Source organism: Orbicella faveolata, unplaced genomic scaffold (genome assembly GCF_042242905.1).
Source record: "Orbicella faveolata isolate gen_17 unplaced genomic scaffold, um_ofav_v1 contig_25, whole genome shotgun sequence".
Lineage (NCBI taxonomy): Eukaryota > Metazoa > Cnidaria > Anthozoa > Scleractinia > Merulinidae > Orbicella > Orbicella faveolata.
Window position 1 is genome coordinate 29,361,154 of NW_028301553.1, and position 27,274 is coordinate 29,388,427.

At 40.5% G+C, this 27,274-nt stretch overlaps 2 protein-coding genes and 1 long non-coding RNA gene across 3 annotated transcripts; 2 read left to right on the forward strand and 1 right to left on the reverse strand.

Annotated features, from left to right (window-relative positions):
• Position 1: 1 nt before the first annotated feature.
• LOC149109800 (uncharacterized) lies at positions 2-3,135 on the forward strand. Its single transcript, XM_089293176.1, has 2 exons — positions 2-1,261; positions 3,105-3,135. The coding sequence occupies exon 1, from the start codon at positions 135-137 to the stop codon at positions 1,224-1,226; it is 1,092 nt and encodes a 363-aa protein (XP_089149302.1). The 5' UTR covers positions 2-134; the 3' UTR covers positions 1,227-1,261; positions 3,105-3,135.
• Positions 3,136-4,538: 1,403 nt separating this feature from the next.
• On the forward strand, positions 4,539-4,944 carry LOC149109801 (uncharacterized). Its single transcript, XR_016208265.1, has 2 exons — positions 4,539-4,755; positions 4,908-4,944. It is a non-coding gene; the product is annotated as an uncharacterized LOC149109801 (long non-coding RNA).
• Positions 4,945-7,536: 2,592 nt separating this feature from the next.
• On the reverse strand, positions 7,537-26,773 carry LOC149109802 (uncharacterized). Its single transcript, XM_089293159.1, has 7 exons — positions 25,883-26,773; positions 17,634-17,723; positions 15,838-16,554; positions 13,621-14,268; positions 12,324-12,512; positions 11,757-11,780; positions 7,537-10,592 (listed from the first exon to the last, which is right to left on the reverse strand). Exons 3-7 carry the CDS (start codon positions 16,538-16,540, stop codon positions 7,600-7,602), a joined length of 4,557 nt encoding a protein of 1,518 aa, XP_089149285.1. The 5' UTR covers positions 16,541-16,554; positions 17,634-17,723; positions 25,883-26,773; the 3' UTR covers positions 7,537-7,599.
• Between the last annotated feature and the right edge of the window lie 501 nt (positions 26,774-27,274).

Consider the following 27,274-nt stretch of genomic DNA (forward strand, 5'->3'; position numbering starts at 1 on the left):
TCTATTTCGTCATTGGTCTAAGTCACTAGTGAGTCACGTGAGATAGAGCGCGGGAACCTGAGCATTCAGTTCGAGCGTTGACCTTTGAGCAGTCAGTCGTATGATTGAATTATCCTTCGAAAATTCATCAGAAAATGGATAAAAACGATCCTTCTTCGATGCATGAGGAAGCATTGCTGAGTGAGGAATCTGACGGCTTTTCTGGAGGGTCTTTTAGTGCCAACGACGCTATACTTGCGGCCCTCCAGTCGTTGAATAAGAACATGACCGAAATGGGCGCATCGCTCAGATCATTGAAAGAGAAAGGGGAAACTCAGACCCCCACAACGGCAGAACCTGCCACAAAACGGAAATCCCCGTCAACAGGGGATAACTCTGACACAGAGGAATCAGATGCAGACGCACTTTTGGCTGCAAACAAACGACCTAAAGTTGTCGCCGACAAGAGCAACGGCTCCACGTGCGAAGCCAGTGCAGATGATGAAAGCGATTCTTTACTTGATGACATCACGCAGTCTCTCACCGACACGGAGAAAACTGCCCCGAAAGTGTCTGAGAAACTTGCCAAGATCGTAAACTTGAGGTGGCTTACTAAGCTTGACGAGACAAACCTCAAGGAAAAATCGGATAAATACCTTCGACCGATAAACTGTGATCGGCTAATCATTCCGAAGGTAAACCCTGAAATCTGGGGGCGCCTCGATCGGCACACGAGGGGCAAGGACCTGAAGTTGTCAAACTTGCAAACCACACTTACGAAGGTGGGTAATATAACCGCACAAACGACCGATATGTTGTTGAAGGCTCGTGCCGAGGACGGTAAAGTTGATGTTGACAATATGGTCCGAATGAATGCCGATGCATTAGCACTTCTTGGGCATATCAGCTTCGAAATATCCCAAAGGAGGCGTGAAGCCATTCGCCCAACACTGCACAAAGATTATGCCACACTGTGTGCTTCACACGTGCCTATTACAAATTTTTTGTTTGGCGATGAACTGCAAACGCAACTTAATCACATCCGTGCTTCAAACAAGATCAGTAGCACGGCAAGCCCCTCTAACTCCGCCAATAGGCGATCCTATGGCAAATCGCACACGCCAGGTAATAACCAGCAGTGGAAGCCTTTTTTAGGCAAAACGCCTCCGGGCAACCAGTCGTACAAGAAGTCGACTCCATATCAACACCACTGGAAGAAACAGACCGGCCAAACGGCCCGGAAGTAACCAGTAACATTATTGCGACTCTTAGCACCACCCCGGTAAGCGAATTTAAAGTTATTTTACCATCACTTTTAAAGTATTTTCAGGGGAGAATACAAACATTCAAAGCAGGCAGTTTAGCCGCTTATTCCCACATATGGCAAGAGTTGACTTCTGATCCTGAAGTTTTAGAGACTGTTACTGGTCAATATATTGAATTTGATTCTCTGCCAATGCAGGTCAAACCCTTTATGCAACCTAAGTTATCAGAAATACAAACAGAATCGGTTGATTTGGAAATAACCCAGCTCCTCAAGAAGGGAGTTATTCAACCTTGCCAACACGAGCCAGGGGAATTTGTATCACCTATCTTTACCAGACCCAAAAAGGATGGCTCTTTTCGAATGATTTTAAACTTGAAATGTTTTAATGCAAATGTAACTCACTATCATTTTAAAATGGACAACATCTGGTCTGCCATCAGGCTAATGAAGCCGAGGTGCTACATGGCATCCATAGACCTGAAAGACGCCTATTACTCAGTGCCAATATGTAAGGACCATCAAAAATTTCTTAAGTTTGAATGGAAAGGAGCCTTGTACCAATTTGTGTGTTTTCCGAATGGATTAGCACTTTGCCCTAGGAAGTTCACAAAGCTGCTAAAGCCGGTTTTTTCACTTTTGAGACAACAGGGGCACATTTCAGTTGCATATATAGACGACTCCTGGTTGACAGCAGATAATCTCTGCCAGTGTACCAAAAATGTCATTGATACAACCAGTTTGCTTGACAAAGTAGGGTTTGTAATTCACCCTGAAAAGTCTGTCCTACTTCCGACACAAATTATAACTTTCCTTGGTTTTGTTCTCAACTCTATTTTGATGCAGGTTTCACTGACTCCAGACAGAGCTCTAAAATTAAAAGATGCATGTGAAAATCTGCTCGCTACTGTCTCCCCTTCTATAAGGGATGTGGCTCAAGTACTTGGGCTTATGACCTCTAGTTTTCCAGGGGTGATGTATGGCCCATGACACCATAGGTTCCTTGAAATGGACAAAACGCGAGCTCTAAAACTACACAGAGGGAATTTTGATAAGAACATGAACTTATCCCAGGAAGCCATAATTGACCTAAAATGGTGGGTCACTGCACTGCCCACAGCCTATAACCTTATCAACCATGGAGACCCCCAGGTTACTATGACAACAGATGCTTCTCTGATTGGATGGGGGTGCTGTATTGATACAGTCACCTCTGGAGGGAATTGGTCTCCAGAAGAAGCACAGCATGACATTAATTATTTGGAAATGCTTGCTGTTTCCCTTGCCTTGAAATCTTTCTCAAGTGTAGTCCAGGGTAAACATGTGAAACTCCTGGTTGATAACACTACTGCAGTTACTACCATTAACCAAATGGGCACATGCCATTCTCGAGTACACAATCAACTTTCACACCAAATCTGGTTGTGGTGCATAGACCATAGTGTTTGGCTATCAGTTGCACATATTCCTGGAAAACAAAATACTGAGGCAGATAGAGAGTCACGGCTGCCCCGGAAAGAAACAGAATGGACTTTACAGAAGCCAATTTTTTGATGCTGCTACTAAAAAATTAGGTGTGACTCCTAATGTGGATTTGTTTGCCTCTAGATTGAATTTCCAGTTAAAGCCCTATGTTGCATACCAGCCTGACCCAGAGGCCCATGCCATCAATGCCTTTCACATCTCCTGGAAGGGGTATACCTTTAATGCATTCCCCCCATTTAGTGTCATACAGCGGGTATTACAAAAGATTTCTGACGAGGAAGCCACAGGCTTACTAGTAGTTCCACACTGGCCAACTCAGACTTGGTGGCCATATTTAATGAATATGCTCATTGATTTTTCCTCTCATGCTACTTAGGAAGGAAGACACACTGTACCTACCAGCACATCCCCACCTGCTGCACCCACTACACAAGAAACTTCAACTACTGGTCTGCCACTTGTCAGGGATCTCCTTACAAGCAGAGGAATTTCGGCTGGGGCTGCAAAGATCATCATGCAATCCTGGCGAACGGGTACACAAAAGCAGTAGCAGACTTACCACCAGCGATGGCAAGAGTTCTGTCGTTCAAGGGGTATTAATCCCCTTTCAGCTTCTATAGGGAATGGTCTGGAATTTCTTTATCAGCAGTATGAAAATGGCCTATCGTATAGTGGTATTAACACAGCCAGAAGTGCTTTATCCACAGTTATCTTCCTTCCAGATGGTGGCTCCTTTGGAAATCACCCTTTGGTTTCCCGGTTCCTTAAAGGTGTTTTTGAGTCAAGGCCTTCCCTTCCACGTTACAAGGACATATGGGATGTTTCTGTTGTTTTAGACTATTTAAAGACACTGCCTCCACTTGAGGAATTAAGCCTTAAAGACAGCACACATAAAACTGTTTTGTTAGTTGCATTGTTATCTGGCCAGCGATGCCAAACTGTTCATGCACTTACAGTTAGTGGCATGAGGATTACAAATGATACTGTTCACTTTGAGATTGCTAAACTTTTGAAGACATCCAAACCTGGCAGGCATCAAGGACACTTGGAGTTTAAATCGTACCCAGTAGACGAACGTCTATGTGTTGTGACTTGCCTTAGGCAGTAAGTAAAACTTACAGAACCAATCAGAACTGGTCATGACCTTCTGTGGTTAAGTTATACTAAACCCTTTAAACCAGTAAGTCGTGACACTGTTAGTCGCTGGATTAAGAATGTTTTAGAAAAGGCTGGAGTAAACACAAAGGTTTTTTCTGCTCATAGTACTCAGGCTGCTGCCACTTCAGCTGCATGCTCAAATAATGTTTCTATTAATACTATCATGGATGCAGCTGGATGGTCCAGAGAAAGCACTTTTAGAAAGTTCTATGACAAGCCAGTTCAAGCAGTTGTCAATTTTGGGGATGAACTTGTCTCCACGCATGACTGTTCCAGTAAGCAATAAAATGGTCTTTTGTTTACCTGTTCATGGCCACATTGCTTTAAAGTCTCACGTGACTCACTAGTGACTTAGACCAATGACGAAATAGAATTTTAAAATTAAACGAGACTTACCTGTAAGGTGAAGTTTGATTGGAATTCTATGAGTCATTGGTCAGGAGCTAGGGAGTCATGTGCCCACCCTATTCTTACACAACATTGGGCATATGTTTTTTCAGCCCACCCTAAACTAGTGAGAAATTATGTGTCCACTCACAGGATTTAAAGACAGAATGCTCAGGTTCCCGCGCTCTATCTCACGTGACTCCCTAGCTCCTGACCAATGACTCATAGAATTCCAATCAAACTTCACCTTACAGGTAAGTCTCGTTTAATTTTAAAATTTGATTGACATTTAGCCGCGTAACCGATACCGTCAATTGACCTTTGAGCTTGGATAAGTTAGTTTTTGTCGCAGATATTTTCACTGTGAACACGTTCGTTGCTGACCTGTTTTGCTGACCCGTTTTCTGCTGTTTTCAAATCTGTTTATCTGTTTCCTGACCTGGACAAACCGCAAAACAATCTGATTGGACATCGTCAAAGAAGTAAGTTTAGTACTGTAACTCAGACTTAAAACAATGTAACTTAGGTTTGCATTTATATTCCGATCGCCTGTTTGGTTTCTCAATGGAATTTTGTATTACCTCTTTAGATCGAATAATCTTGAATCCTGGAATAAATTATACGATTGGCGTAGCCCAGTTAGATTGTCTGCTTGGTTTTTTACGGAACCATTAGTCAATAAAAAAGAGACAAAAAGAAGAAATAAATAAATAAATAAATGGATAAATAAATAAAAATAAATAAATAAACAAAATAAATAAACAAATACCAGTTGAAAACTCATGAACAATAAGACTGTAAGATGTTTAGCTTGACTTTGTTTTTAAACGTTTTAAGGGGGAGGTGTTTAACGCTTTCGTCAAGGTGATTCCAAACGTTTACAGCTGCAAAGCGAATGTTGAATTTACCATAGTTTGTTTTGATGGTATTGATGTAATAGGTTGATTTAGAAGCAAGCCTAGTATTGTATGAGTGTACAGATGCTACTGTTTGAAAGAAATTTTCAAAGGAAGGTGGAAGAAGATTATAGTAATATATAGTGATACATGAGGAGTGCATTATAAAGGATAACTACCCCTTCCCCACCCCCCACAAAAAACCGAGAAGCTGCTTTCAACGTAAGGAGACGCCGATGCCAAAAAGAAGGGAAATTGTCACCTTCCATTCGTGGCTCAATCTGGCTATGGAAGATGTATTTTTATGTCGCTTGTTTGTATCTGTAATTGCGCTGAGCAAATCATGAAGCCTAGAACGAGTTCACAAATCCACGTGAGAATGGTCTGAACAAAATGGTGGAGGGGGAAGAGCACAAATTTTGAGGCTTCCCTGCGGCTTGACGGAAGCTTCCTGGAGGTTTTCACAGTCTTTCATATACAGTATGGCCACAGCAAAGGAAATGGCAATGTGTAATGATATAACTTGCGCTCGAGCATGAACCCAAGAATATTACATTTGCAAAATGAAACGTTAGAAATTTCGCCGGCACGATCTATTAGACAACTCATAACTGAAATATTTATTTTTTATTTTTATTCTATTTTGAGGGATGGTCCGTAGAGGGGTCCGTAGGGGTAGTCCGTAGACCGGTCCATAGGTAATGCACAGACCCGTTCCGTAGTGGGGTCCGCGGACCGGGGGTCAGTGGTTTTGGGTTACCCAAAATGACTCGGGACTGCCCTTGGGGCTAATTGTAGGGGAATGTATTCTTTTGTAAGTTCAAGTAGTCTTTGATTTCACCCCTCTTTATGTGGGAAGGGGACGAAAATTGAAAACGTCTGTTGAGGGGGCTACATTCTAATTTGAACAGAGCCGGCTCTCGTGTAGGGATTTTTTTTCTGTCTTTATTGCCGAAACACCTGACATCATCTTGTCTAGCAACCGTACATTCCTGACCCCAGAGGTACACTTTTTTGAGTATATGACAGACGATGAAGATAGATCTAGACGTCTTCTAGGTTTTTGGTTAGGGGCGGAGCGTGAAAGAACGGTAGAAAAACGACAGCGTGGCGAGAGAGGGGAAAAACAAGCCCCCCTCGTAGTATCTCTTCGCTCCTGCTCTTTTTGTTCTTAGACCTACTTACCGAGAGCTTGGAAAGTAAGATCTCTTTAGTCTTGCATAGTGAAGGGCAGAAGGCTCTGGGATGGACCGAGAATGGCAACAGTTTTGTTCAAGTGGTTGCCAGTAAATCGTAATCGTTACTAAGGAGCTGACGATCGAAACGTCAGCTTCAGAAACTCGTTACGGCTGTTAATTTCATTTGATAAATTGCTAAGAGATAGCTCAGTGTTGCCCGACGGTCGACGCAAGGAAACACTTTCTTTAGAAACTATTAACTTTGCCATGATATTCGGCAAGCTTTAACTGTGCACAACGTTTCTAAGTAAGCGCCCAAGGGAGGGCGAGAAGAGGGAGCTCTCATAAAAAAACGGCGGGGCTACTCGTCGTACCTTTCAGGGGTAAAAAAGCGGCAGCATTTGAGGTACATTTTAGGGTATTGAGCCAAAAAAAAAAAAGACAGAAGCTGTAATGTTTTAGAATTGGTACCTCTTAGGGGTGAAAACAATTAAAGCCACGCCCACAAAACAGGGTCTTGGTACCTCACGAGCTCTTTTCAAAATTTCCGCCGAGCACCCCCGTCCTTTTAATGTGGGAGTCCCCCACCCCAGGGGTAACCGCAACAAAACATACGACAACAAACCACAATACAAGGCAACTTTAAAACTTGATCCTTCTTTTACTGACCGTCAGGGAAAGGGGAAAATCGAGCGACTGTAAAGCACTGCTACCAAAGGGCGCTCATCATACCTTGCTGGGGTTTCCCTGGGGTTAATTTCACATTTTCTCAGTTGCTACATAACATGGTATCTCTTGGAGTTCGATTTCAACGCGTGCCGCAAATAACCAGAAACAAGTCGACGTTTTGGCGGGAAACACCCCTACACGCGGCCAACGTTTAATTTTGCGGACAACCACGCGCGTGTCGAGTATGACTCGCAATTCACAAGTGACGGGAAGGAACGTGTAACATCTTCGCGTCCTCGTAGAATCCTTAAATACACAAGCATCTCCTCCCCTCGGATAAACGCCAAAGCAAACAATGCATGTCTCTACACAATCTAAACGTTCCTTTGTAAAAGCTAACAAAAATGTTGCCCTTTTCTCTCTCACCACTTCAGAAATTACGAGTTTTCTTATTTAAAAACCTCATATCACTCTATTCTATTTACACAACTTTAGAATTTTATCAAAAAAATAATATTCCTTAACTCAGAAAATTGACAATGTGTACATGAGAATTCTAGATATTGATATTTCTTGTAGCTGTTTATATTTCAAGTTTAAAACCTGGCCTGTGTTGTTCAACAAGATTTCTGAGAGATTGCGCACTTTCGTCACTCATACCATAAATCCTCCTCAGGTCTAGTACGACTAGTTTACATTTGTGGTTCTGTACTGCTTCACACAGACTGGTACCACCGGTATTGGTGATCAGATTACCACTCAGATCTAGTGTGGTTACTTTACAGCTTGGATGCGTTAAGGCGTCACACAGACTGGTAACACCGGTATCGGTGATCTGATTAGAACTCAGATCTAGTGTGGTTACTTTACAGCTTGGATGCGTTAAGGCGTCACACAGACTGGCAACACCGGTATCGGTGATGTGATTAGAACTCAGATCTAGTGTGGTTACTTTACAGCTTGGATGCGTTAAGGCGTCACACAGACTGGCAACACCGGTATCGGTGATGTGATTACCACTCAGACCTAGTGTGGTTACTTTACAGCTTGGAGGCGTTAAGGCGTCACACAGACTGGTAACACCGGTATCGGTAATCTGATTATAACTCAGATTTAGTGTGGTTACTTTACAGCTTGGATACCTTAAGGCGCGACACAGACTGGTACCACCGGTATTGGTGATCAGATTACCACTCAGATCTAGTGTGGTTACTTTACAGCTTGGATGCGTTAAGGCGTCACACAGACTGGTAACACCGGTATCGGTGATCTGATTAGAACTCAGATCTAGTGTGGTTACTTTACAGTTTGGATGCGTTAAGACGTCACACAAACTGGCAACACCGGTATCGGTGATGTGATTAGTACTCAGATCTAGTGTGGTTACTTTACAGCTTGGATGCGTTAAGGCGTCACACAGACTGGCAACACCGATATCGGTAAAGTGATTACCACTCAGACCTAGTGTGGTTACTTTACAGCTTGGATGCGTTAAGGCGTCACACAGACTGGTAACACTGGTATCGCTGATCTGATTATAACTCAGATCTAGTGTGGTTACTTTACATCTTGGATAGCTTAAGGCGTCACACAGACTGGCAACACCGGTATCGGTGATGTGATTAGTACTCAGATCTAGTGTGGTTACTTTACAGCTTGGACGCTTTAAGGCGTCACACAGACTGGTAACACTGGTACCGGTGATCCCATTATCATTCAGACGTAGTTGTGTCAATTTACTACATACTAATCCACTAATGCAATCAACATATTCGTCAGTCAATCGAACTTCGAATATATGTAGTTCGATAACGGGACAGTGTTCTCTCTCGAGTGATTTACAGATACCTTTTACTCCAGACAGTGTTAGATATGAGTGAACGATAGTCAACGTGTTAACAGTAAAGGACTGTTCAGATCTTTGATGTTGTGCTGTAGTAGCTTCCTCTTCATTCAATGCACTATAGACATCTAGCAAAAATGATACTGCGATACAGTCCACATCATTTAAATCGAAAAATTGCAATTCACCGTGGTCAGAGAATAGATGGGGATGATTCTTAATGACAGTTTTAGCAAATTCTCTGTCTTGATATTCACTGAGGCACTTTGCTCTCAGCCGATAGGGTTCACTGGTGCGTGTAAATAAAATACTTTCAAGCAGTTTTTCCATTAGTTCTCCATTCTTTTTCTTCGACGAAATACCAGCCATGAACTGTAGAACCATTTCGAAGACAAATTCCGGAATTACATTTGACAGTACAAACCAGCGGGCAGCCAAATATTCTTGAACTGTCAAATGAGTAAAACTTAAGTATTTCGTGGTTTCAAACAAAGATGTCCTGAAAGGCGGACCACACTGGAGAAGACCGCTTTCTTTCAACTTTTCGATTTCTTCGACTCGAAACTTTGCTTTCATCTCTCTTTCTTCAAAAACTGGCTTTCTCTGCAAAAGCAGTTCAGCTGCTAACTCCGATAATTTATCCAACGTACTTTCCACTGGATGTGAAGCATTGAATTTCTCAGGAATTTCTTTCGTCCTATACTCTGACGCGGCATTATGCTTTAGTTCAAAAATGTTTACAGCTTCAGAATAAATGTCAGTTGCTGAAACAGGGAGATCATCAGTGCTCCTTGATGTTTGAAGGGCATATTCCATACAGAAACACATCAGAAAGCACAGCATAGGGATGTGAGCGAAGCTAACAAGATTCTCATTCTTCATGACATGATCGAGAACGGCGTTCTTCATGGTGTCGTTTTCTCTGAAATACTTTTCAATGAACTCTTGAACCTGTTCTGGAGAAAACCCTGCAATTTCCACGCACCGGTCAAAGGGAATTCCTCCCATCTTATCAGATTCATCAGGCCTTGATGTGACCATAACAACAGAGTCTCTTAACAGTTTTCCTTTGATGAGTTTAGTACACAGTGCGGCGACAGGCATTTTCTCTTTAGCACTATTTCGGTACTGTTTTTCCGATTCACCAGTGATGTAATCTTGTTTTGAATACTCGTCATACCCATCAATAATGATCAAAACCTCTTCAGGGTGACTCACAATGTATTCAAACAACGGGTCATCAATGTTTGAGCTATCATCCAATACTGTAGAGCAGTTTAAGAGTTCTTGCAAAGACAACTGGTCATTTTCAAGGAGATTCAATTGACGGAATGTCAACAAGTACAAAAATTTAAACTGGGATTGTGACAGAAATAGCTTATCGTCAGCCCAATCTCTCACGAGCTTTTGACAAAACAGAGTCTTTCCGATCCCTGCTTTCCCAGTAAGAAGAATACGTTTAGGGCTTCGTTCATCATTGGTAGTGCCAATGAATATTTCTTCACAGTGTTCTACTCGAGTACCACTCACTTGCCCAAAATAATGCAGCTGGTCACTTCTTGTTGATCCCATGGCTTCCTTATTGAGGGCCTTTCTACCGTGTTGTATGAGAACATTAGTAAATATGTCATCAGTTCTCACATTAGAAATGGTTGCAGAGGCCATGAGTTTGGGCTGGAACTCTGTTTGACTTTTTACAGATGTTTTCAAAGCTCTTGTGTAAGCACTCACAGCTATATTTTAAAATAAAATGACAACACGAACAAGTAATTCAAGAATTAATTCACAATTTAAAACCACACTTTAAGTCTTCAGCTATTGTGACAAACATTGTAAGAGCAAGCTCAAAGCTCAAAGATGAGAAGCTTAAGTTAATCATAAACCCATTTCTAATCAATTTACCATTATTTATAGAAACTAGCTGACATTCTATGCTCTTACTGATCGTTAAATAAGATTTCAGTTAAAGGCTGTCATTTTTTCCCTTAATTTTTGTGTCACAAACCGAAGAATACTGCCAAATTATGATGTTAATGTTTGGAGAATTTTCTTCTGTTTTGCCCTTCCTTTAATCAACGATCTAGTATATGTGCAAATCGAATTTTATAATTCACATTCATATCTGTCAAAATATTGTTTTTCCATCAGTTGACATACCAATCTAGCCTAATCATCCATCAGTTAGTATAGGTAATCATACGGTTTCGAGTTGAATTTGGAATTAATTTGCACGAGTGAGTTTTTCAAAAAGCTGAAATTGCACGAGCCGCTTCGGCGAGTGTAATTCCAGCTTTTTGAAAAACTCACAAGTGCAAATTAATTCCAAATTGAACGAGAAAAACCGTATGATTACTTATTAAGACTATTAATAATATAAACATGAAAAAATTTGCGTGGAGGAAGTGCCGGAAGACCTTTCTTCAAGCCATTTTTCTCATTCGAGAAAACGTTTTTTAAAGTTCCCGCACAAAATTTTCGTCATCATTTTAAGTAATATCATTGGCTTAGAAAATTTCCTATTGTCTTTCAGCCAATCATAATCCAGAATTACAATGTGAAATTTGCACTGGTGTTACACTTCTTGCACTGGTGTTACACTTGAACTGCACTGCTCTCAAGCAGAATCAAGTAATTTTTTCATGTATATTATTAATGCTCAAATCGGGCTGCTGATAGCCAATCGCGTTCGAGAATTTTGTTATAGTTTTGATAATAATAATAATAATAATAATAATAATAATAAAGTTTTATTAATGATACTAATAATAGTAATCATAATAATGATAAATACTTAACTTATACTGCAAAAAATAGATTAGCTGAATTTAAATATAAACCCAGCTGGTATAAACCAGGTAGAAACCACGTTTTAATTATTTCAACTATTTAATTCTCACCTGGAGTGTGTGATCCATTTGCATCTACAAAAAAATAATCAAACCAAACAATTATTAATAATAATTATCAAATAGTATCCTGTCTAACTAATCAGTTACTGGGATAAACTATCTCTTACTAATCGAGCACGAGGGCTGTGCTGGGTAATAACAGCCAAAGATTTTACGAAAACGACCAAAGGTCACTATTCGCCAGTACTGCTCAAGCAAGCTTAGTTAGTAAGCATTTTATTATCTTTCAAAAACAAAAAATATGGCACTTGTTGGTTTTCGAAAACAAATACACGCTCGGCGATCATTTCCATCGAAAAGGTCCAAGCGGCAAAAACCTGACCAAGAACACTCAGATTTACCAGAAGACTACCTTGGCATAAAATTGACTAAAAATATTTTTCGGCCAGCTTGTGGACTAGCTAAGGCCATAGCTTGCCAGTGGTTTCACACCAAAAACTCCTTGGTACCATTAATTAATTAGTAAACAGCTAAGTACGTTTTAACAAAATCCAAAAACTTTTGGCTTATTAAGATGTAATGACGACAAAGAAGGAATGGCAGAAGAGGCATTACCTGGATTATAATGGGGCCAATCTTCAAATATGACAGCATCACTTAGAATGTTTGCTACAACAGAAGCAGCCATTACACTCGCAAAAGTTCCCCACTCGTCATTTGAAGATTGACTGCCATCTGCATAGTCTTTGATGCCTTTGACCACAACCCACTCTGTCTTAAGATCATGAGCTGCTGCAAAAACACCTGGAAAATCAGAGCACTTGATTGTAAATAGAACAAATAAATGGGAATTTGCTGTGGCACATCCCATGGATGTGTCTCCAGACTATGAGTCTCCAGACTCATATAGTACACTTTCTTCTTTGTCTTCACATTTCACTGATATAAAAAGACTGTAAATGTATGTACGAGTAAAATAAAGTTATTGTTGGAAAGGCTCTTTGCCCTTTGTTTCTAGATTGAATTGTACACACTTTTCAACTTTATAGACTTTATTTCAATTTACAGTCAAGAAAATCAGTAAGAAAATGCATATTAAACAAATACAATTGGACCTTGCTGTTTGTTTGGAGGTTAAGTATAGGTATAGCCATTGCAGAAAGGTTTCCTCTACCAAAGGTCAAACGAGAGAGAACTCGGATTCCATAGCAAATTACCAACAGCCTTTTGTTAGACTTTAAAGATCCAGCAGCTAATTATATAATTCACAATAAAATGAATCATAGTTATTTAATAGATTGTTTTCCTCATGTGGGGTAAACCCTTACATGTGTCAATATTTCATCCTTTCATACAGACAACTTTCAAAAGTAAGGACCCTCATTACTTTCGGAATTAACAATCTCTGGGGCTCGTTACTCACTTACCATTGGGGAGCAAAAAAACGTTATATACATTGTAAAGTTAACTCGACTGAGCTCTTTTAACCAAATAAAAGCAGAAATTTGTGAAAACAGTTGAAATAAACATTGAAGGTTTACTGGACTACCTTGTGGGGAATCAGCCATTGTGGAGGAAATCAAATATTTCTCTGAATCAGACTCAGACCAGGAAAGCTTGTCAGATACTGTTAACTGTTTCTACTCAATGAGGCAATGTTATGTTAGTCCGGGTGGGGGGAGGTGATAGAGGGCTCGTTAATCACGAGGGAGGAGTTGCTTCTTTTGAGTGGTCGCTAGTGCCTACTTTCAGGAATTATTAACGGCCACAATTTTTTTATGTTACTTTTCGGGGGTCGCTTCTGCCAGGGGGTTGTTAGTTTTGGAATTTTATGGTATTGAAACAAAAGGACATTTTACACTTGAGTAACAAAAATTAGAACATCTGTCTAACAAATGATTAAAATTCTTACCTCCCCCTTCCATCTCAACTGCTGTTGCTTCAGGATATCTCTTAATAATCTCTTCATATGGCCATCCACCACTGTCGGACATTTGGATACTCAGGACCACCCCATCACAGTCCACTCTCACTTCCTGCTCATCTGGCTTTTCTAAAGGCGCCTTCCATCCATCAGCGATATGTCTGATGAGGTTGCCAATATCTCTGCCTGGGGGAGTTTTGTACGAAGGTGTTATTAACTTTGCAGACACAACTACATCTCCTAGTTTGGACTTTTCACAATTCAAACCACTACACGCGCCAACAGAAAATACAGCTCTGGGTCTCAGCACCCTGACTGCATCTTTTACAACAGATAAAGAACTTCCAGGATCAGCTGAACCTTTGGAGCACTTCACTAATGCAATCTTCCTTTCCTTTCCATGCTCACTACCAATGGATCCAAAGTATACAAGGCCAATGTTTTTGTCGTAACTCTTTAAAGGTTTCTCCAGATAGGAAAAACAGCTTAAGAACTCATCATCCTCCACTGTCATTAACAGGATGTCAATCGGGAGTTCCACGATGTTCCAAGGGCTTGTGCTGCATGGAAGATCACTCATCTTTGGAATCTTCACATTGAGCTTTGGCGGACATTCCAAACTTGCTGTTTCTGTCTCTAGAAGAATGCATTTAAACAAATAACAATTTATAAGTAAACATGATATATTATTCAGAAGAAATGTCCTGACTGAGTTTAAAACTATTAACATTAAGGGTAGAAGCAAAAGTCTCTGAGCCTTAGACCACAGAGATACATGAGATGTGTAATAACTGCCTTCTCTAACATTTGCTAATTTAAAATATATTACCGGTATACATACTAGATGTATCTTACACACATGATTTATAAAAAAGAACCAGCTATCATGTTATGTACATTTATGAGTCATTTACAAGACCATATACAATGCATGTAGTTTTCAAAAATTACAGTCAAACCTCTGGCGGGAGGCGTGGTGGAGTAAGGTTTAGTGTGCTCATCTCTGGATCAAGCAGTGCAGGTTCAAGCGCTGGCAGGGGTCATTGTATTGTGTTCTTGGGTAAGACACTTTATTCTCGCAGTGCCTCTCTCTACCCAGGTGTATACATGGGTACTGGCAAATTTAATACTGGGGGTAACCCTGCAATGGACTAGCATCCCATCCAGGGGGGAGTAGAAATACTCCACGCTGCTTCAAAGTTCATGCTACAGAAACTGGAGGTAAGTGCTGGCCTGATGGGCCACTTCCCTGGAATGCAGACTTAACCTTTACCCTTTAACTCCCTAAGTAGATACCCTCAGGACCAGAAAAAGCGTCTGCTTAAGAGAGGTTTCTGCTTATGGGAGGTTAAAAATGCTGTGTTTCTGTGTGACTGTGTCCACCTAGGTGAGTTGTCTGTTAGCGGAGGTTCAACTATATCATAGGAATGGACGGTGGACAAATAAAATTGTGGACAAAGGAATAAATCAGTGAAAGCAAATCCAAATGGGTGGTTACACAGAGTTTTCTTCAAAATCTAAAATCTCCAATTTTCTTTGGGTATTTTATATTTTCTGATTCTTAAAACTTGAATGAAACTAGAGTGCAAGACAAATTTGCCTCCTTTATTTTACCAGACCAGCTGCTTTTTCTACATGAATTCTTAGAAAACGGACACCATAAAATGACTTCCTGCCATTTTAGAGGTGTTGTTGTTAAAACAGGTAATGACAGGAAGGACAGTGGAGTCACGACCCATAATTATTATTTACAGTGCGAATACTTGAACCAGGCAGCTAGAAGAAAACTAACCAATCAAAACGTAAACTGAGAACAATGGACTGGTAGCTTCTAATGATGGCAAGTAACAGTCTGGTTTTAGTGAAACCATTGACTCCTCTGCATTATATACACTCCCACAGATTCAATCCTTGGTTGACGATAATCATAATTATAAATCTCACTCAAAAAATTTAGCTTGAAAAATAATTTTGCAACACCTTGCACTTTGTTGTGATTTCAATTTTGTTGAGATTTATTGTTTGCATTCTTCAACATTGATGGTTTATTCACAAAAACGATCACCCTCTTTAGTTCTCAAGTGGTGTTCTCATTGGCGCACTGTAAAATAGGTGTAACAAAATAGCAAGGACTGATAAAGAAAATTATTTTTATACATTTAGTTCAAAGCATTTAAACTTTAAAATAAAAAAGAATTCACCAACCGTCAATTCCTGTTCTCCTTTCAGAATCGACAATCGATTCCTTTGAGTCATCTAGCTTGCTCTGCTTTTTAGTTCTGTCATCTTCTAATTTGTCTTCAATGCTGTTGTCGTCCTCTACCCACTGTTTGAGTAGTTCCTGGTAGTGTACCTCAAATTCAGGGCCCATGATTTCATTTTGAAAATCATCAATAGCATCTCGGTAGCATGCTCTTCCCAGCCGAACCAAGGTATCTTTGATTTCCTTCCAGTAGCTACTAAATGTTGCATCGTCAACTGAGGCATTGCTTGCATGACTGTAAACTGTGTTCCTGTAGAACTGGATGCGAGCGATGTCAGCCGCAGGAGTTGTATCTGTCACCAGAGGACAGTTACTCCAGCCAGTGGCAGGAGGGACCAGACCACAAATATTCCTTAGTAGAATTACCAGTAAGGTGGAGTCAAAGTCTCTTGATGAAACTGAAGATTTGATGACAGGATATAGTTTCCTCCATTGTGGGGTACTTAGAACCCTTTTCTTTTGAAGTGATTTTAATTGAGCATGAATCTGAGGATCAGCCAACACTGAGTGAAGGCTTCCAGGTGGACGTACTCTATCAAATGTCTCTCTTAGAACCTGCAATCCAACATCAACCAGAAGACGACACAACCGTTCGTAGTTATTTGCTTGTTTGGTTGAAGGAAATGATGGTGCTGCAGAAGACATTTATAGAAAATGTTCTGTGAAAGAAAAATAAACACAGTGAAGGAAGATTAATAATTTAAAGAGGAACACTTTTTAAGAAGGGCAGGGTAGGGCAGTCACAGTCTTAATAACTGGCTAATAATGAAAAGTTTAACTTTGTCACGAAGGTCATAAGAAGGTCATACAAGTACATGTATATATTAACATGAAGGAACTATCATATATTAATATTTTGAAAATAAAAAAAGCTTCATATCCAAATCTAAAAAATTTGAGGCTACCAGTTTAGTAGAAAATTACTCGCAAATTAAAAAACATTTCTGCTCAGACCCTCCTCCTCCCACCCTGATCTACAGGGTCCTTAACTTCCTTCTGCAAGTATTTCCAGCATGCTATCTATCAGGGAAGGGAGGGGGTGGATTTTCTTTCTGGAATAACCCACTTGGCGGTAGAGGGTGCATGGATATTTTACGCAGGGCTGGACACAGACTGAGTGACCCTCAAAATGCACTCGCCCCGACCACTCGCCACTCGTAAATCATACCTTTCTCGATAGTGACCAGAAATATCACTTTGTACAAGTACATGCATTATGTAATTACATGTATCACTAGGAGGAAGCAATATTTGTCTATTTACGAAGCCCAATGTCACCTTTCAGGGCCAATTTACTACTAGACAGTTCAGAATATAAAACTTTGTAAAATAGAAATGGTAAGTTTATGTTTAGGGATTTTCTTGGCAAAATGGAAAGCAAAAAACAATGTTTATTTTGCAATTTAAATAATTTCTTGGCGATGAAAATTGTACTCGCCAAACGAGCGAGTGATCAATGATCTGCGCTCACCCAACACCTTAGACACTCGCCTGGGTGAGCGGGTGAGTGCTAGTGTCAAACCCTGTCAGTATGTCACCTTTTCTGAGTGAATGTGACCTGTTGAATGTTTCCCTGGTTAAATCACCAATATAGCTAGGGTTGGAAATAACAGCTGGATAACTGTAAATGTTGTCAAATTTTTACCATATAGCACAAGTACACATGAAAGAAATCACAGTGACATACATGTTGTATGCTTGATGTTGAGCAGTTATTACCTGGGAGCAAAATTCTCACCTTGTGCTTATGCATGCATCATCTTCTGCACCTACATCAGGTCTGAAATGTTGCAACAGGAAGCAGGTTTATTTAATCAGTGAGCAGCACCTGAGGAAGAAAGATTGTATAATTATTTGCAAAGAAATCAGTATCCAAATTGATTATTAATCAGCAAATAACTAACTGGATTCTCTTGATTCTGAAAGAGATCTGATGTAAGCCAGGGAAGGGGATCTTACAATTATTAATTATAAAAGTGACGGAGAGCGGGGACAATGATCTTTCTATGTTTGAAACAATCTTACATAATGAGTGATTCCAGAAAATATTTATACCCTACCACGGGCAGCATTAGTATCTAAACCCCTGCCTTCAGAAAGCTCCAAAACACTCAGCCTCTCCTTGTTCCCCGAATTCAAAACTGTTCATGCTCCCTCCGTGCCTTTGCAATTTCATAATCATTCAAACTCCCCTCTCAAATTTCTGCTTTTTCTTTCCCTGCACTGATTTAATTCAAGTGAAAAAATTTATTAACGTCGTTGTTCCTAACGAAAGCGAGTTAACTGTGGCGACTTGCAATTCAACCAGAGCTATTAATCAAATACAAACAACTTGTGATGGCGTTAATGGGGGAACAATGCCTTGCATTTGTTTAGCCCATCCGACTTTATGATAGCGTGACAAACAACCTCACTTATCTCCCCAGTACTATGAGCTGAATGACAGACAGCATGTGCTGGATCGGACAAGAGAATCGGTTAGCAAGCGATGTTCAAAGGCGATGAAAAAACAAGCTTGGGGGAAGTCACTGTGCAGACTTAACCGCACCACACAGGAGTGACCCTTTGTTTATTATGCAGGAATACATGACCAACCTCATCTCCAAAGGAAGGGATGACGGAGGGAAAAATTTAATGATAGATTTACAATAAGTAATAACTAAGTTGCTTAGACGAACTCAAAGCGGACTCTGAACAGTTATTTGAGCTCTTATATGTACACGTTGGTCTCTTGGTAAGCCAGTAGAAAAAACTGCACTACTGAAGAGCTTACCCTAGCACGTGTAACATCTTAAACATGAATAGTGCACTAATGCTTTGCACCAATGCTATGGTTCATTATAAAGCTCTGAAGGTAACAAAGTTACAATGTTTTAGGTTTAGCTACAATAAAGCTTACAGTTTGCTAACCTTTGGGATACAACTGGTCAGTAGCTCTATAGAAAGCAATGCTGCCATGAACGGCTCATTGAGAACATACATCACGCTCCATTAACTATATTTTACTGGCGTGACAGTAAATCTCATTTAATGTCATTGTTCTTAACGAAAGTAAGTTAACTGTGGTGACTTGCAATTGAACCATAGCTATTAATCAAATACGAACAACTTGCGATGGTGTTAACAGGGGAACACAGCCTTGCCTTTGGTTAGCCCATGCGACTTCCGGCGATAGCCTGAGTGACAAACAACCTTACTTATCTCCCCAGCACTATCAGCTGAATGACAGACAGCACGTGCTGGATCGGACAAGAGCATTGGTTAGCAAGCAATGTTCAAAGGCAATTAAAAAACGACAAGCTTGGGGAAAGTCGCTGTGCAGACTTAACCGCCACTGATGCATGCAAGGCAATGCATCCCCCAAGCCATGGAAGCTGGTGAAAAGCTAGTTCGGTGAGAAATGTTCAAAAACGGTAGCCATCCTGGGAGCTACTGACTCTAACTAGATTGAGGAGTTCTTATATAAAGCTGGTAACAGTCTGAGGACCAGCGACCCATGACTTTAAAGAGCCCATCTGGAAGGCTGGCAGCAGCAACCGACGCAGCACCTATGCGGAAGCTATGGCCCTTTAAACTATGGTGAGGAAGACCTGAGACCCTCAAACTGTCCCGTAAAAGGTGGGAAACTGCTCCCCGGGTAAGAAAACTACCTGACTAGAAGTAAAATAAGGGACAATGTTGTGGCCATGCTAAGACAAAGTACTCTCGCACAGCTGACACGGTACAAAGGGTGAATGAAGTGCGAGCGATTCCCCTTGCCTGTAAACATCTGTTTTTGACGATTTTAGCTGCACCGTCATGCGCTGCGGCATGCCAGGGTTGGATGAAAGGCTATGCAATTGGTACAGAGATCAAAAAGCGGTCTAAATTTGCGGACACTGTTGTAGATAAATTCACTGCAATGCAGGAAGGCGTAAAAAGCTAAATTAAAGGCGGCCCAGATCATAGAGAAAACCCGGGGGCTAAGCCATGATTGCAAAATAGGACAGATTGCTGAAAGCACCTGAGTGGTAACTGGTTGACGGCAAATACGCTGTTAACCTTGGTAGCAGAAACTACTGTGTAAAACCTTGGGGAGAAGAAGCTTGCCCTTCAGAGGGTCACTGTACCCAGCAGTAATATGAAGGTTGCAAACAGCTGCTAAAATAATAGAGTTTAATTGTGCTATGATGCACCATTCTAGTGAGAAGTGTCCCCATGGAGGCAGGTAGTACATCCCTGTTTAGACCTAGGAGGCGATTCATCAGGCAGAATTGTAAAAAGCATTTTTCTCCACAGCTGTAGGCTCAATTTGTGTTCTTGGAAAAACCTCAAGAAGCATAAGTGAGCACTTCCTCTCTCAAAGGATCATTAGTGAAGGTGAGATGGTACAAGGAATCTGGTCAGTGTCGGGTGCGAGGGCCCAGAAACACTACATCTGAAAGCGGGAGAGGGCATGAGCAATCTTATTTGAAACCCCAGGGACATGACAGGCCTTTACGAGAAAATAATTATTATGTTTCATGGATAGGGGAACAAGCTTTCTGACCAGTTCCATGATAAGGGGAGCTTTTGAATGCCCCAAATTTATGATAGATACCACTGACTGATTATCACACCAAAACTGCAAACGTTTACCCTTAAAAATTGGGTGCCATATAGCACAGGCAACAACGATGGGGAAGAGTTCTTGCCACTCGATGTTCTTGGTTCAAAAGCATATGGGGAGGCCAGTGCCCTTAGAACCACTTTCCATGAAAATAACCACCAAACCCCATGGAGCCCGCTGCGTCAGTGTAGAGCTCTAGGTCTGCAGTAGGGGTAGTGGTGGACTTAAGAAAAAGGGAGTGCCCGTACCATTTGGAGAGGAAAACTTTCCACATTTCGAGGTCCCTAAAGAACTCCTCATTAAGCCTGATGTGATGAAAATGACTAGGGACACCTTTAGCCAAATTAATCGCGCCTTGAAGGAAGCTCCTGCCGGGGACTACCATTTTACATGCAAACTGGAGAGTTCCAATGAGTGATTGTAACTCAACCAGGTGCATGGAGCAACATTTATTGAAGGATGTCAGCAAGTCATAAGTCCTTGAACCTTTGTCCTGTGGTAAGCAGGGCTCCATGTAAATGCTATCTAAAATGATCCCCATAAATTCTATTTCTTGGGAGGGGCTTATGGCCTTGGACACTACTACTGCCCTAAGTAACATGAACACCCATAGAAGAGTGCTGAAGCTAGTGAGACAAGCTAATCTAGAACTTTCAGCAATGGAGAAGTCGTCCAGGATGTGAATGACACGCTGGAGACCATAGTTATGTTTTAGGATCCATTCGAGCCCATCGGAGAGCTGATTTAAAATGAATGGGGCACTGCGTGCAAAGCCCAAAGGGTAAGTACATGTCCACATAGTACTGAGATTTCCAAAGAATACCCAGTAAGTCCCAGTCATTGGGGTGGATTGGTTTAACAGGAAAGGCTGATTTAAGATCAGTCTTAGCCATAAAGGCTTCCTTTCCCAGGAACTGGGGGATATGAATTGCATCGTCTACCCAAAAATAACTCAGGGAATTGGGGTCCTTGGCAATTTGGCCATTTATATTATTTCCCTGTGGGTAGGAGAGGTGATAGATAGTTTGCCAGTCAGATGAGTGTTTTTTTTTTTTAGGAATAACTCCCACTGGATGACATTGGAAATTTGCTAATGGAGGCGCAGGATAGGGGCCAGCTGCCTGTCCTAAATTCACTTCCTTTTGCAGGTTGGAAGAAACTATATCAGGGTGCTGCGTCGCAGAGATACGGTTGGGGGAAATCCATGTTGAACGTGGCCCACAATAACCAATACGAACGTCTTCTTTAAGCATACTTTAAATTAAAGACAAAATTAATATCTGGATGATCAGTTAATTCTAAATCTAAGGGATAAATGTCAATAGGTGAAGATACTATTTGCTTCTGATGATGCCTCTGCTGGTCCACTGTACTTCTTGGCTCACTCACTAGGTCTGGGGACTCCCGCGTTCTGGGCTGAACCACTGGATTGTTGCTGAGGACAGTCTTGGACAGCATGGCTGTTGGAGTGGCAGCCGCGGCACACGTGTGGTAGCTGCAGTTTCGGCGCTGGCACCCAGAGGACTTGTTGAAGTCAAAGCACACCGTCTGAGGATGACGCTGTTTTCTGTAGGGGTCAGCGGAAGGACAGACATCTTCAGCATAATAGGCACTCGAGCAGATACCACAATGGGGCTTAGCTAGGCCTGAGAAGGTCTCCGTCCCTAACTCAAGGTCTACTTTGTCCTACTCAAGGGACAAATTGGAAGAGGCACGGTGATGAAACTGCTGGTTGTACAAAAGCCAAGCCAGACCTTTGAATTTAGTTACCAGTCGACTAGTTATCTGCTGGTACTTTAAAATAAGCTCATTAGGGCCTGTCTTGGATAGGCAGTTACAATTACCAACATGTACACCATGTAGGCCTCCAGCCACTTCTGAAATGAGTCTATAACAGGTTTTCTTTTCCTAACCAAGGTGAACAGGGAACCCTGAGGACGAGTCGTCTAAGTAAAGCTGAATTTCATGGGTCTGGGAAAGAGTAAGGCAAGGTCAATGTACTCATCCCGGAGTATTTTTACCCCCTCATATTTCAGTCCACTGGCCTTGAAAGACCCAAAGGAAGCAGTGAGAGTTTGGTCGGAGGGCATCGGGCTGAAGGTGCCGTTTGTACAAACAGCGTGCGAAGTGCTGCGCACAGACTGGGAGACAATGTCCTCAATTGCAGAACGCTGCACTGGGCTAAGGGTGTCTTGTTGATTGATAGACTGATTGGTATGGAAGAGATCCTCCTCTGCATCAGACTGCAGCATGTCCTCGATAGAAGACAGTGAAGCGTGGCCGGAGAGGTGCTGTCCTCCAGAATGCTGAGTTTCCAGCTTTGTGTGGCATCGATTCCACCAGCGGCAGTGGACTGCTGTTGCGTAGCTGTGTTGTTCGCCTAAGGATGAGTGCATTGAGATGGACCAGGTCTTCATTTGAATTGAATGACCTTTCCCGTCGATGCTCGCTTGATCCAGGCAAGGAGTTGCCCTTAGGAGCCTGTTATTGGCAGATTCAGAGCTTGAAGATGAAGTTTGAGGACTTTGCTGGAGAGCTTCTATAGGTCCTCAACTCTGGTTATGATCCGAGTAGTGATCGAAGAGCGGCGAGGGGGAGCCATGGAAGGTTTAAAACAATTTAACGATAGATTTACACAATTAATAGCCATGTTGCTAATAGATGAACTCAAAATGGACTCTGAACAGTTGTTTGAACTTTTACATGTAGATGCTCGTCTGCTGGTAAGCCAGTAGAAAAGGCTGTGCTACTGAACAGCTTAATCCAAGCACATGTAACATCCTAAATATGAATAGAGCTTTAATACTTTGCACCAATGCTATGGTTCGTTATAACGCTCTGAAGGTAACAAAGCCCACAATGTTTTAGGTTTAGCTACAATAAAGCTTACAGTTTGCTGACCTTTGGAATACAACTGCTCAGTAGCTCTATTGAAAGCAATGCTGCCATGAACGGCTCATTGAGAATGCACATCCCGCTCCTACTGGCGTGACAGTAAAATATCATTTTACTAAGTCTCTCTCCAAGTGCGTGCAAAGTTTTTCACTGTAAAAAGCAGTTTTCTTCACAGTTTAATTGAAGAATTTGATAACCAGGCAAAGGAAAAAAATCCTGTGGTTTAACTGCTGCTTTCTTGACTTCCTTGTTTTCAGTGAGTGGTTAAAAAACTCTGTGCTGTGTTTATCTTCACCAACAAGGGGGTGGGGGGCAAAAATTTATCTCTGAAATTTCATAACTTTGCAAAGCCATAACTTTCCCAGGGTAGTCAATCGATAAAATTAATAATCGATATTATTCAATAACAATTGATATAACTTAGTTAATGATATCTGTTGAAAATCATTAAAAATCAATGAGAGGATTCGTTGTGAGTAATCGATTTTTCACTTAGCGTTATTGATTTTATCAATAAATATTGAACTTATAAATATCGAATTCATCGATTCTAGCAAAAGATACAAACAAGCGGAAAAACCACTCATAACAACTTCCTCAAACAGTTCTCAATAAAATGTGCTACGACTTTTCTTAAGTCTCAAAAAAAATCTGATAGTTGAATAATGACAAAAATTCAAAATGCAGAGAATGGCAATGGTATTTACTGTCATCCTGTTCATACAGCGGAATCCCTATTCTTCAAATTTCCATGTTTGAAAAACTGGCTAGTTGAAGAAATCAGGGTACATGTAGACTTAGTGTCTGACTGAATGGAGGGAAACGATTTTTAGTTCTAAGAATTGGGAAATTCGGAAAATCAAGTAATATGAAAAATTACAATTCCGCTTTCCTCTTGCCCTCTGAGCCCTAAGAGTGAACTTCTGGACTTGAATGTATAGAACTGTGACTTCAACGACCTCGTCCCCAGGACCTTCTCCACTTTTCAAAATGGCAGGTGGGAGAATACCCTAGGCAAGGCTGAACTAACACCCTTGCTGATTGGCCCTGAACAGGCTAAATGGTTTAAATACATCCTAAAGAAATATGGCCAATGTGGCCAGGGGCTAAGCCACAATTAAGATTCCAAGAGGTTTGACGTAACCTACATGTATGAACAGTATCTCAGATATATCCAGGCTAAATAAAGATAGGACTAGTCTAATATCACAAGGTCTGAAATTATCAACTTCGAAATCAACAATTCAAATTCAAAAAATAGGTTCAAGACTATGCTGCGTGTGTGATGTGTTTTAATTTGATATCTGTTTATCGTCTATGTCAAGATTTTCAGTACACCATTCCTCAACATTGCCGATAGTTAAATGATAACTATTTTGTAAAAAGACATGGAAATTGCAAGCTCTATTTTCCCCTAGATTAGAGGAAATGGGTAATCCATAAACATAGCCTTACAAGACAAAAGATTTGTCTGGCCAAATACCTAATCAGGTCAGATTATCTAGCTTGCCTAGCTGTTATTTCCAATCCTGGTTATATTTTAAAATTTATAACATACTGACAGTATTGTAGGAAAACAATATTGATATTAAAAAAAAAAAACAGTCAAGCAACCAGAGTAAAACATATTAAAGCTATTAAAACACTCTCTGGTTGAAAATGTAGGTTAAAATAAGCTTTCCACTGCCAACCTACATCCTTAATTATGAATGATAAAAAAGATGCCAATCACTGAATATACAACAATAAGTGTGAAATGATACAGAATAAAATTGCATATTTAAAATGGCGACAACAAATGGGAATTCGGACAATGAAGAGATACTAATTTAAAAGAATAGCAGACTGTCTTAGTGGTGGTCTAGAATTATTGTCTGCTTCATTAGTCATGGCACTGTGCCATGACTCAAGAGTTATTTCACACACAATAATCACCTTGTCAATTACTTAATTAGCATTTATTTATCAAAGCTGATTTGATGATCGTTCAACCATGCATGGTTTGAAACATTTGAAAGGAGAAATGTTGCAATGCTTGACATTTCTGACATGTTCTTTTTTTCGTGTTTGGAACAAAATTTGTGTACGAGATTTCCTGCAATGACATTACTTGGAGTTATAAATTAAAGGAGAAACAAGCAAATGCCTCCAGAAAACTCCCAAGTCATGATACACTGCCATGACTAATGAAGCAGACAATAATTCTCGACCACTGCTTAGACAATTATGCAATTCTTTTAAATTTATTTAGTCTCTTTTTATTATCCAAATTCCTTTTTGCTGTCACCACTTTAATTATGCATAATTTTTTATTTTGTATTATTTCACACTTTTTGCTGTATACATTCATTTATTTGCGTCTTTTTGATCATTTATTAAGGCAGCCGAAAAGTCATTTTAACCTAAATTGATAACCAGAGAAAGTTTCAATAATAGTTTTAAAATATTGATATACAGTAGGCTTGAGATTAAATCCTTATCTAATAATGATAGTTAACATTTACCTTGTACAGTATTTTCTGCCTCACTCTCCTTAGACTTTAAGGTCAATATGGTGTAATCTTGAAACAACCAGGTTGATAATGAGAATGCACCTACCAATGAAAGATGGCATTATTAAATATCAATTAACATAGTGTAAGGAAAATCAAATACAGTTTACTGTGATCCAAATTGAATATTTTTCAGCACATGTTGTGCACGGTTGTGCAATTTAATTTATTGACTCTAGATGTGGTATATGGTGTACATGAAATGATGGGAAGGACTCTTAAGTACAAAACAGAGAGGTAAAGTCTGCATTGGTTTTAAGTAAAGACCATCCTAGGGTTTCCAGGGCTCCAAAAAAAAAAAAAAAGAAAAAAAACCTTGGAAATCCTTCTTGGCTTTCAGACAAGTAGCTCTCAAATTTTGCTTCCCCTGGGCAAGGTTTTTTTTTACTCAGTTGGCAGATGACTTGCCTCAAGGCCCTATTGGGCAAGTGAGAATGAAAATGTACTTGCCCCACAGAAAATTCTACTTGTTCTGGACGACACTTTTTTCGAGCCCTGGTTTCCACAGCACAAAGCGACTAGGAGTACATACACACTTTATCTAATATACTTGTTTACTTCTACTATCCTTCAATGGGATGCTAGTCCACTGCAGGGCTTACAAAAGTGATGGAGACATAAATGACACACAATGCATACATAAGTGATGACGTTTAACAATGTCTTGGCTATCCTGGACATTGCAAAACAAATTAACAAATGTACAGTATAAGATAAATAAAGGTAACTTATTGGTACAAAATGTGTGTGGAGAGAGAAGAATAAGCAAGAGAGAACCATGGTGAAGAAATGGGTGAGAGAGCACAGAGTGGTGGGAGAAAGAAAAGTCTTCCCTGTTATCTATAGATCAATGCAATAAAGTTGAAATTCTTGCCTTTCCTGTTAAATTATAATTATCATCCATGTTGCTATATTTGCTGCATTGCAGACCCATTCACAACTTTAAAGTCACAACCAAATTTGGAAATCATGTGACCAGAACAAAAACCACAGTCATTTAAGGCATTAAATGTCACAGCTTCCATTTCTAGGTAGCAGGGAGCTTAAGCAAAGCACGACGGCAACAATATAGACTGTTCATAGCCTCTCTATTTATGCACGCAATGAGAACACCACCAAACAAAAGGTTTAAATGAGCAAAACAATAGCTGCATGTGTGTTATAAATCTTTGTAAATTTTGTAGCTGTTCTCTACAAAACAACAACATGAGATGACCAAGTTTTGGTAATTTTGAAGAATGCAAACGATGGCCAACTTTGTGTATTCTAGAGTTGATTGCTGGTGATACATCTATAGTTCGTGTAGGGTTTTAAACTGCACAGCTTACTAACCAGTTCTAGAAA

Bases quoted from the DNA above. Each gene is read 5' to 3' on its own strand.
- LOC149109800 (XM_089293176.1), top strand. From the start codon at position 135: ATGGATAAAAACGATCCTTCTTCGATGCATGAGGAAGCATTGCTGAGT.
- LOC149109802 (XM_089293159.1), bottom strand. From the start codon at position 16,540: ATGTCTTCTGCAGCACCATCATTTCCTTCAACCAAACAAGCAAATAAC. The intron at 14,269-15,837 runs GTTGGTGAATTC...GCATTCTTCTAG, and splicing joins AAGGAGAACAGGAATTGACG to AGACAGAAACAGCAAGTTTG. The intron at 11,781-12,323 runs GTAATGCCTCTT...ATTTTTTTGTAG, and splicing joins TTGGCCCCATTATAATCCAG to ATGCAAATGGATCACACACT.